The sequence below is a fragment of the Trichomonas vaginalis genome, chromosome I (assembly GCF_026262505.1).
Source record: "Trichomonas vaginalis G3 chromosome I, whole genome shotgun sequence".
Classification (NCBI taxonomy): Eukaryota; Parabasalia; order Trichomonadida; family Trichomonadidae; genus Trichomonas; species Trichomonas vaginalis.
Genome location: NC_067203.1, coordinates 19,929,549 through 19,941,951, shown reverse-complemented (window position 1 = coordinate 19,941,951; position 12,403 = coordinate 19,929,549). Strand labels below are relative to the sequence as shown.

General features: G+C 26.7%; 1 protein-coding gene across 1 annotated transcript, besides 5 other annotated features; it reads right to left on the bottom strand.

Moving 5' to 3' along the window:
• Positions 1-2,358: 2,358 nt before the first annotated feature.
• Positions 2,359-2,386: a terminal%2Cinverted (terminal inverted repeat of Mariner transposon ID:TVAGG3_1016570).
• Positions 2,359-3,662: a mobile genetic element.
• Positions 2,439-3,566, bottom strand: TVAGG3_1016580 (Mariner transposase; the record flags this gene model as incomplete). The annotated part of the gene is made up of 1 exon (XM_051254691.1): positions 2,439-3,566. The coding sequence occupies one exon, from the start codon at positions 3,564-3,566 to the stop codon at positions 2,439-2,441; it is 1,128 nt and encodes a 375-aa protein (XP_051080265.1).
• Positions 3,635-3,662: a terminal%2Cinverted (terminal inverted repeat of Mariner transposon ID:TVAGG3_1016570).
• Positions 3,663-10,442: 6,780 nt separating this feature from the next.
• Positions 10,443-10,480: a mobile genetic element.
• A 1,808-nt stretch (positions 10,481-12,288) lies between these two features.
• Positions 12,289-12,325: a mobile genetic element.
• Positions 12,326-12,403: the final 78 nt, after the last annotated feature.

Sequence of the window (12,403 nt, the reverse complement as noted above, 5' to 3'; positions counted from 1 at the left end):
TAAATATGAAAAGAAAGAAAATTCTATAAATCAATGATAAATATTAAAAGAAAGAGAAATCTATAAAACAATGATAAATATGAAAAGAAAGAAAATGTAATAAAACAATGATAAATATTAAAAGAAAGAAAATGTCATAAAACAAAGATAAATATTAAATGAAAGGAAATGTAATAAATCAATGATAAATATTAAATGAAAGAAAATGTCATAAAACAAAGATAAATATTAAAAGAAAAAAATGTAATAAATCAATGATAAATATTAAATGAAAGAAAATGTCATAAAACAAAGATAAATATTAAATGAAAGGAAATGTTATAAAACAACGAGAAATATGGAAAGAAAGAAAATGTTATAAAGAAAAGATAAATATGAAAAAAAGAGGATAAGTTTCATGTTAACATCAGCACCATGTTCAACTAAGAATGTGACAATTTCTATTGAGTTCATTTTGATGGCAATACTAAGAGGGCATTCATTAATATATAGAGAACTTCATATAACAATGATAAATATGAAAAGAAAGAGAATGTTATAAAACAATGATAAATATGAAAAGAAAGAAAATGTAATAAAACAATGATAAATATTAAAAGAAAGAAAATGTAATAAATCAATGATAAATATTAAAAGAAAGAGAAATCTATAAAACAATGATAAATATTAAAAGAAAGAAAATGTCATAAAACAAAGATAAATATTAAATGAAAGGAAATGTTATAAAACAACGAGAAATATGGAAAGAAAGAAATTTATAAAGAAAAGATAAATATGAAAAGAAAGAGGATAAGTTTCATGTTAACATCAGCACCATGTTCAACTAAGAATGTGACAATTTCTATTGAGTTCATTTTGATGGCAATACTAAGAGGGCATTCATTAATATATAGAGAACTTCATATAACAATGATAAATATGAAAAGAAAGAGAATGTTATAAAACAATGATAAATATGAAAAGAAAGAAAATGTAATAAAACAATGATAAATATTAAAAGAAAGAAAATGTAATAAATCAATGATAAATATTAAAAGAAAGAGAAATCTATAAAACAATGATAAATATTAAAAGAAAGAAAATGTCATAAATCAATGATAAATATTAAAAGAAAGATAATGTAATAAATCAATGATAAATATTAAATGAAAGAAAATGTTATAAAACAAAGATAAATATGAAAAGAAAGAGAAATCTATAAAACAATGATAAATATTAAAAGAAAGAAAAAATATAATAAATCAATGATAAATATGAAAAGAAAGAGGATAAGTTTCATGTTAACATCAGCACCATGTTCAACTAAGAATGTGACAATTTCTATTGAGTTCATTTTGATGGCAATACTAAGAGGGCATTCATTAATATATAGAGAACTTTATATAACAATGATTAATATTGCAAAAAAGATAATTTCATAAAGCAATGATAAATATGAAAAGAAATAAAATTCTATAAAACAATGATAAATATGAAAAGAAAGAAAATGTTATAAAGAAAAGATAAATATGAAAAGAAAGATAATGCTATAAAACAATGATAAATATGAAAAGAAAGAAAATGTCATAAAACAATGATAAATATGAAAAGAAAGAAAATGTCATAAATCAATGATAAATATTAAAAGAAAGAAAATGTCATAAATCAATGATAAATATTAAAAGAAAGAAAATCCAATAAAACAAAGATAAATATTAAATGAAAGAAAATGTCATAAAACAACGAGAAATATGGAAAGAAAGAAAATGTTATAAAGAAAAGATAAATATGAAAAGAAAGAGGATAAGTTTCATGTTAACATCAGCACCATGTTCAACTAAGAATGTGACAATTTCTATTGAGTTCATTTTGATGGCAATACTAAGAGGGCATTCATTAATATATAGAGAACTTCATATAACAATGATTAATATTGCAAAAAAGATAATTTCATAAAGCAATGATAAATATGAAAAGAAATAAAATTCTATAAAACAATGATAAATATGAAAAGAAAGAAAATGTTATAAAGAAAAGATAAATATGAAAAGAAAGATAATGCTATAAAACAATGATAAATATGAAAAGAAATATTATTATATAAAACAATGATAAATAGTAAAAGAAAGAAAATGTCATAAATCAATGATAAATATTAAAAGAAAGAGAAATCTATAAAACAATGATAAATATTAAATGAAAGGAAATGTTATAAAACAACGAGAAATATTAAAAGAAAGAAAATCTTATAAAGAAAAGATAAATATGAAAAGAAAGAGGATAAGTTTCATGTTAACATCAGCACCATGTTCAACTAAGAATGTGACAATTTCTATTGAGTTCATTTTGATGGCAATACTAAGAGGGCATTCATTAATATAGGGTGTCCAAAGGTGTGTTTAGCACAAACCTGAATACTGCGAATAGAAATAAACAAGTTACATATATATAAAGTTTATTTAAATATAATCACCATTGGATTCAATCACGCGTTCGCAGCGATCGATCCAGGCTTGAAAGACACGCTTTAAATCATCATGAGAAAATTGCTCAAATTGCTCTCTTACAAAATTTTCAAGATCATCTGGACTCGCGAATTCGCGTCCTTCAGCTCTCTTTTTTAGCGTGCCGAATAAATAAAAGTCAGAGGGTGCAATATCAGGTGAATAAATTGGGTTTGGAACAACTTTGACATTGTTTTCCACCAAGTAATTCATTACCTTATGACTTTTGTGAACTCTTGAATTATCAAAATGAATTGCAAACTTTTGTTTTTGTTGTTTGGATTTCTCAAACTCATCAGAATTGATAATTTGAGTAAGAACATTGTCAATTAGATACTGAGCATTCATCGTATTAGGTTTTTGAAGAATATCAATTGCGATGATGCCATTCACGCCCCAAAAAACCGACAACATCATCATTGGTGTGTCAATTTTTTCTTTCGGGAATGTTTGCGGATTTTCATCCTTCGGGATCCACATGATTTTGGCTTCTGTTGCATATTGAAACCAAGACTCGTCCCCTGTTACTAAAAAGCGAAACTTCTTGGATTGATACGCACCCAATATAGAGAGGAGCTCTTTCGAAGATTGGACTCTAGATTTTTTTTGAACTGAATTAAGGTTGTGCGGAACCCAACGTGTATACGCTAGTTTGTAGTTCAAATAATTGTGCAGATAATAACTGACTGTTGTACTTGGTATCTTTGTCATCTCCTCTATCCTTCTGAGTGATGCTCTTGGGTCTTCATCTAGCGCTTGAAGAATTGCTTTGATTTTTCTTTGATCCGGCGATTTTTTGTCAATTTTTATGATGGGCGCCTTTTTGTTCATGAGGTGATACATCCTAACATGATACGTTACAGTGGAATAGCTAGGAGCATCCATACCGAAGCATTTTACCAATGTCTCGTAGATTTTTTTACAGTCTTTGCATTTTTTTGCAAGAGCGAGGATGTTTTCTTTATGATTCATTAAAAAAATGAAAAAAATCCCGCCAAAATTTCCCGCGAAACCGCCTCTTGTCTCAAAATTCATTTTATATCCCGGCATGGCGCCAAAATACAACATACTCATCATATACATATATTCATATTTTTTATTATATATTTATAATCAGCATATATCTCCTTTAATAGTCTCATATAGAGCGCTGTGCTAAACGCACCTTTGGACACCCTATATATAGAGAACTTCATATAACAATGATAAATATGAAAAGAAAGAGAATGTTATAAAACAATGATAAATATGAAAAGAAAGAAAATGTAATAAAACAATGATAAATATGAAAAGAAAGAAAATGTAATAAAACAATGATAAATATTAAAAGAAAGAAAATGTCATAAAACAAAGATAAATATTAAATGAAAGGAAATGTTATAAAACAACGAGAAATATTAAAAGAAAGAAAATCTTATAAAGAAAAGATAAATATGAAAAGAAAGAGGATAAGTTTCATGTTAACATCAGCACCATGTTCAACTAAGAATGTGACAATTTCTATTGAGTTCATTTTGATGCAATACTAAGAGGGCATTCATTAATATATAGAGAACTTCATATAACAATGATAAATATGAAAAGAAAGAGAATGTTATAAAACAATGATAAATATGAAAAGAAAGAAAATGTAATAAAACAATGATAAAATTAAAAGAAAGAAAATGTCATAAAACAAAGATAAATATTAAATGAAAGAAATGTTATAAAACAACGAAAATATGGAAAGAAAGAAAATGTTATAAAGAAAAGATAAATATGAAAAGAAAGAGGATAAGTTTCATGTTAACATCAGCACCATGTTCAACTAAGAATGTGACAATTTCTATTGAGTTCATTTTGATGGCAATACTAAGAGGCATTCATTAATATATAGAGAACTTCATATAACAATGATTAATATTGCAAAAAAGATAATTTCATAAAGCAATGATAAATATGAAAAGAAATAGATCATTAATTTTGTTGATATCTTCTCTATTAGAAAGTAAATATGATGCAACATCATAATTTCCGAAACGCATGCTTTCTGCTATTGAACCAAAAGTTTGTCTAAAATTTGACTTAAGGTAATCTGCAATTTCAAAATTATGGTAATCCAACGCTATATTAGCCACTCTATCAAATGATTTCCCATCTTCTATCATTTGCATAAAAATATTTCGATTCCCTCCTTGAACAGCATATTTTTGGGAATCATCAGTATAAACCGCTCCTAAATTTTTCAGGTAGATGAAGCATAATTCTGAACCGTATTTAATTGAACAATCAAGTGGAGCGATTTCATTATCTATTTTCAGATCATAATCAAGATTTGGGAATTTATTTTTAAGATCATCAACTTTATCCCATGCAATATAGTATAATTGAGACTCTGTTGAATATATATTGAGAATTTCTTCTTCTTTCATTTTAGGTTCGAATTTTCAAATTTGAAGCCTTTATAATGTAACAACGCAGCTAATTTCTTGTTTTCGGTTTGGTAATATATGAAAATTCGTTTGATAACTTTAGATAAAGTTCTGCAAATAATTTAATATCTTTATCTCGAATTTCTGAAAAATTATCAATCAAATAAATTGCCGTATGGATCTTTATTTTGTTTGATTTAATTAAATCTATAATTTGCGATTGATGATTCTAAAATATTATTGTAATTGACCTCCCAAATAATTTTTGAAGCTTGACTAGGGTATTTGAATACTTCAATTGGCGTAAGGTTGTTAAATTCATATTCGCTTCATTTGTCAGTTGCCTGAACTTGACATTTAAAAATTTTTAAAACCGGCACTTTTCAAACAAAAACAAATTTAAATTTACCAAAAGGTAGTCTCACGAAAATACGTTATTTTCCCGATGCCTTGGAAGCAGCTTTGCAGGTTACCCGTAAGGTAACCAGTAGAAGTTTCTGAGCAAGGATGAAGAAGATTAAAGAGCCTTTTTTATTGCAAACGCTATATTTGTAAGTGTCTTTGTAGAACTTCTCATAAATTCAAAGATTTCCAAAAACGAATTTTTCGATTTTGATATAATAAATGATATTTAAACAAATTATAGATGTGTTTGCAATTAAAAAAATCCGAGTTAACTACAATATCTTCAATTTTTGTCGTTCACTTTTTCATGTCATACTGATAGCAAGAATACTCACCCAATTTTGGTTACACTTCATTGATAGTTTGAAGTAAAAAAATGCCACAGTTTTTTTTATTTGATATCGTTATCTAAATTTTGTACAGAAATGAAATAAATTATAATATGAAACGTGTGTTATTATGCTTGTTGGGAAACAATCCAATACTTATGTCTGAATGAAATGATTATTTCTACGAGATTTTCATATTCAGCTAATAATGCTATCAAAATCAAATAACAATAAAAAGTTATTTTGTACATAATGTAACTTAATCTTTAATACTATATAGAACTTCGAAATACGACTAAAACGGTGCGAGTTACGCGATTAAATACCTTTTTTTCGATCGAAACTTGAAAGTGAGGATAACTCAATGGGTAGGGGTATGGGTTCGACTTTTTCTATTGGGCAACTATTTTTTTCTTTTCATTGTTTCAGCATTTTTTTATGCGATTATGCATAATTATTTGATTTCCTATATATTCAATAATAAATTTGTTCCGAACTCTTAACAAATAAATAAATTTTTAGAATATTTAAATTTATAGCTCCCTACATTAATATAAAGTGTTCGAATAGTTCATATATAGTTTCTTTAAAATAATTTGTTTCATTTTAAATTGGTTTGGCACAATGCTTGACATAACATGCACAAAGCTATGCCATTTTAAAATATGTATATCAATCAAGCCGATTAAGTCCATCCTAAACGAAAATCATCGATACTCATGAATTTATGATAGTCGTTCTTGATATAATTGCGCGTTTTAAAAAATGCTTACTTTTGAACACAGAACTTATCTATCCATATTTATCAATGAAAGTTTATAAGATGCATTAATGACAAAACCTTACTTTATCAATTATAATCTTATCGTAAATTTCAAACTACAATACTGTGGGGCAAATATTAAATAACCACTATGTTGCGGATTTTATGTAAGTCTGCAAACTGTAAAATGTAATTAAACACAAATAAAAAAAAATGTAAATTTTAATCGAGAAATTTAGCAATCTTGAAAGCCTTGATCGGCATCTTTTACAAGATGTCAGTAATGCATATTCAATAACTATGAAAATCTAGCCAAGCATGGATTTTTTTCGAAAAAAAATTGTATTAAATTTCATTTTTCATTCTTTATACAAGTTTTAACCTTTGGTGCAATTATATCCTATCGCAAATGCATTATTGACGTTATTACTTGGATACTTCTTCATAACGCTAAATCTTCAAATTAGTTATGTGTTTGTTACTAATAGAAGTTGGAAAGGTATTAAAAAAGGAAATGTTAATAAATATACATGTTTAATTAAAAAACAAACAAGAATAAATTAAATAATTTTATTTCTTAGGAAAGTCTAAGTTTTGTAATAGATAAATTGCTTTTTGTGTCTCTTCTTCATCAATTTCTGGATGTTGATTCTCAGGTGGCGGACTAATTAAAACATCATGGGCAATATCAAACCATTGTTTTAGTTCGTTGGCAGAAGGAAAATGATCTTCTTGTATTGGCGTTATTAATGATTGAAAATCATCAGTTGATTCTGCATTTTGGGAATTTTCCAAATTTTCATTTGGAAAATTTGAATTTTGAGATATTGTTTAAGCACTCAGATCTCATTTTTAAAATATCTGCACCAAATTCTTACATCTGATAATTTTCATGTGTAACCAATGTTTCCCAATCCATTTGCCATACCCTACTAATCGCAAATTCATTCCCTTTAATTTTGTATTAAATTTAAATTCCAATCTTAATTTCTACATTATTTATGCTAACCCTTTAAATTTTGTTCTTATTTATTCACCCTCAGATACAAATTTATTTAGAATGTATTCCTCTGAGGTCTATATTTGTATTCGAAAATAAAATCTTTAAAACTCTCTAAGTTATCATTTTCTCTTCAGATATCTAATATTTTTCTAATGACATAACTACTTTGGACGCATATCCAAATTCCAAAAAAAATATGGAAAAAATAAAAATGAAATTGAAAAATACAATTTTTGATATGTAAAAAGAGATTTTGAAAAAAATTGGGAAAAAGAGTATCTAATAAAATTGTTTGAGATCTATGTAGACATAGTTTTTACATTAAAAAATCAATAATATTGAAATTGATCTGAATATATCTTTTTTTTTAAGTTTGAATGCATTAATCTCAAAGCATTTGATAAAATACTGGTTTTATTTCAAAATTCTAAATAATTTGTAATTAGATCTTTATGATGTAATTTAATTTTAAACAAGTACAGATAAAGAGAATCATAATAAAGGTGATCTATATTGCTTAAGTAAAATTGAGTATAATAGATCGATCTTAGCAACAAGATCTGAGGAAGTAGATTTGAGAGTCGAGAGTTTAGATCTTAGCAACAAGATCTGAGGAAATAGATTTGAGAGTCGAGAGTTTAGATCTTAGCAACAAGATCTGAGGAAGTAGATTTGAGAGTCGAGAGTTTAGATCTTAGCAACAAGATCTGAAAGTAGATCTTAGCAACAAGATCTGAGGAAGTAGATTTGAGAGTCGAGAGTTTAGATCTTAGCAACAAGATCTGAGGAAGTAGATTTGAGAGTCGAGAGTTTATCTTAGCAACAAGATCTGAGGAAGTAGATCTTAGCAACAAGATCTGAGGAAGTAGATTTGAGATCGAGAGTTTAGATCTTAGCAACAATATCTGAGGAAGTAGATCTTAGCAACAAGATCTGAGGAAGTAGATTTGAGAGTCGAGAGTTTAGATCTTAGCAACAAGATCTGAGGAAGTAGATCTTAGCAACAAGATCTGAGGAAGTAGATTTGAGAGTCGAGATTTTGGATCTTAGCAACAAGATCTGAGGAAGTAGATTTGAGAGTCGAGAGTTTAGATCTTAGCAACAAGATCTGAGGAAGTAGATTTGAGAGTCGAGAGTAGATCTTAGCAACAAGATCTGAGGAAGTAGATTGAGAGTCGAGAGATCTTAGCAACAATATCTGAGGAAATAGATTTGAGAGTCGAGAGTTTGGATCTTAGCAACTAGATCTGAGAGTTTTATCATTTCCGGCATATTGGGCCGAAAAGGAGTGATCCGCGTAAGTATGAAAAAAAGTGAATTTTGTTGTATGGTGTTTTTTTATTATATCCGTTTCTCTCACAATTTTCAATAAATATTATTGTTCAAACGGAAATATAAATAAACAATTCAAAAATAAAAATGTAAATGTAAATTGAAAATGTATTATAAACATGCTAAAAAGCGTATATTTTAAACTTAAAGGAAAAATGAAATTCGTAAAAATGAGCATGATGTTTGATAAGGGAGTTTTAATTTTTTTTTCAAAAAAATTAAGGAACTTAAATTGAGATTATCAGGCTATGTAGTGGGTATTTTTACGATCTGACTGCAGAAATCGAATCAGCGAGACCCGAAGATTCATATTCCGCCGGAAAAATAGGGTTTCGAGGCGTAGATAGGGATAAAAAGATGCTTTAAGAAGATCTCAGTAGAAATATGGTTTATAAGAGGATATAGGTCAGGATATAAGATTATGAAAATTGAAGAAGTGAATTATCAAGATGTATTTATGAGTAAACTATATTGTTTTAAGCTATCTAAATCTGTTTTGATATAAATTAAAGCGTATACTTATGCAAAATGCGAAATTTAAATTAATACTTTTTTTTGCTATTTGGACACAAAGCTAACAATCCATCCAATAAATGACGTATACCTAGCGAGATGAAGCATTTTAACATGAAAGACAAGAAAATCTGATTACTTGTGTTGAAAGTTTCTGTATTTCGTCTTCTTCCAAACACAGCGTTCAGATGCAGAAGAAAATGCAGCCGTAATGACGCAAAAAGACACTAAAATAAATTGGAGAATTTCTGGAAAGTTTTTACTGAGCTTTGTTATTGAACCCGAATTTGTTGCTGAGTGACAGGATATTAAATCTACGACATTCATGAGTAATTGTTATCAATTTGTCAATAAATTATGTTGAAGATGGTTTAAATGTCTTCGAAGGCATGAAATTAGATCCTAAATCTGTTTGAGTTAATAAAAGAGAACAAATGTTGAAAGAGTTGTCATATTGCCTACAAAATTTTCAAACATTTGCATTGAGACAATGTGAAAAAATGATGTCCAAAATACCTTTACTAAAATATTTTTAATTTGAATCATAACAAGGAAAAACAATAATGGCAGAATAAGAAAAAAAAACAAAGATGTTATGATTTGAACAGTTGCCTTTTAGATTCAAAAAGAGCATAGTGTTCCCAGCCACTACACTACCTTCCTTTCTGATAAAAAGCTGAATAATTAGTATTTAATGAATTTTCCAACTTGGGGATTTGCGGCTTTTCCAAAATCTGTTATGATAGTTCTATATAGCAATTGATATATAATATGTTTTTTATAATCAAATAATTTTTTAGTCCAAATAAATTTTTTAAAATTTCAAAGTCTTTCCATTCTACTAATGCTCTTCACATCCATATTCTTTACCATATATGTAATATAACGCCTTATTTTAATTCCCATGTTTACGATTTATTTGTCGAAAAACTGTCTTGCCCATTAACATCTCGCGAAAATTTTCGACTTTTTGAATGGCCGTTTTCAAGATCTCAAAAACTGTGGGATATTTTTTACAAAGCTAATCGACATTTATTTACCACATATATGTACTATACAATGCACCTGGTTTCATCGAATTTTTACCGTCAGTTTTCTCGTGAGACTACCTTTATTTACCACCTTTTTTACATTTTTTGAATTGAAGTAAAATATTAAAAGAAAGTGAATTCTAAAATAGAGATAAAAAGAAAGACAATATCTTGTTGTAAACAGAAATTCATCAAAAGTGACACCTCAGAAAAGCTAAAATATTGAATTTTTGGAACTTTTGATAGAGCACGTTTTTAAATATTAATTAAAGTAAATGTATATTTTGTAAAGATTCTTTTTAATAAAAAAATAAAATTTTGAAGAAGAACACAAAATCTTCTGAAAAATAATATCACATAAACTCATATTATTTTCTAATATATAACTATTTTATATAAAAATCAAATTCAATGATCTTAAAAGCGAAGGATAAACCTCAAAATTTACGAATATAATGAGTGGGAATATAATGCTTATCTATCATAAAACCATATGAAATATCAATTTTTGCTTTACGCCTAATTTTGACGACAATTAGCAAAAAATGTTAAATGTTAACACTCAGTCCATTTGAATATGAAAAATAAAATTGACTTTGATTAAATGTTTTTATTTATCATGCAATTCTTCTTGCGACCAAAGATTTGAATAAAAGTTCAAAAAATAAGATAGCTTAAAAAATAATATACGGTAGTGTTTACTAATAGATGAATAGTATATAAATTCTATTAAAATGGATTTGATCCAAAAAAATATACAAAATTTGATCATAAATAAAATCGTTTTAAATTACTTCTTCATTTAAATTATAACAATTATTTTTGGTTTTATATTTTTTTGGATCAAATCCATTTTAATAGAATTTATATACTATTCATCTATTAGTAAACACTATCGTATATTATTTTTTAAGCTATCTTATTTTTTGAACTTTTATTCAAATCTTTGGTCGCAAGAAGAATTGCATGATAAATAAAAACATTTAATCAAAGTCAATTTTATTTTTCATATTCAAATGGACTGAGTGTTAACATTTAACATTTTTTGCTAATTGTCGTCAAAAATTAGGCGTAAAGCAAAAATTGATATTTCATATGGTTTTATGATAGATAAGCATTATATTCCCACTCATTATATTCGTAAATTAAAGCATTATATTCCCACTCATCTTATGATATCTCCAAAGTATGAATGCCTTGTAACGAAACAAAAACTTAATTTTATGTTGAATATTTGTCACAAACATTAGATTATTAAAATATATGTTGGATATCCCTTAGTATGAGACTTCATGACTCTTGTTGTCTAACGTGAGCTTTGGATTGCAAGCTTGCTACAGCACATAAGTATTCTGTGGTTAAAAAAACCACATGAGCTTTAAAAACTATAAAACCAAAAATAATTGTTATAATTTAAATGAAGAAGTAATTAAAAACGATTTTATTTATGATCAAATTTTATATATTTTTTTGGATCAAATCCATTTTAATAGAATTTATATACTATTCATCTATTAGTAAACACTACCGTATATTATTTTTAAGCTATCTTATTTTTTGAACTTTTATTCAAATCTTTGGTCGCAAGAAGAATTGCATGATAAATAAACACATTTAATCAAAGTCAATTTTATTTTTCATATTCAAATGGACTGAGTGTTAACATTTAACATTTTTTGCTAATTGTCGTTAAAAATTAGGCGTAAAGCAAAAATTGATATTTCATATGGTTTTATGATAGATAAGCATTATATTCCCACTCATTATATTCGTAAATTTTGAGGTTTATCCTTCGCTTTTAAGATCATTGAATTTGATTTTTATATAAAATAGTTATATATTAGAAAATAATATGAGTTTATGTGATATTATTTTTCAGAAGATTTCATTCTATATGCCTATGAAAAGTACTCTCAAAACTAACTTTTTCCTAATTATAATTAAATCTAGAATATTGTATTATGCTTAGTATTATTTCATTTTTCTCATTCAATTTAGAATTTACAAATGTCAAAAAATTGAGAGCTGTCACTTTTGATGAATTTCTGTTTATTACAATCTAAGCAAATGATTAATATGGAAAGAAACATATTTTTTGATGTAAGCAAAAGTGACAACTCTTGCACGTTATTT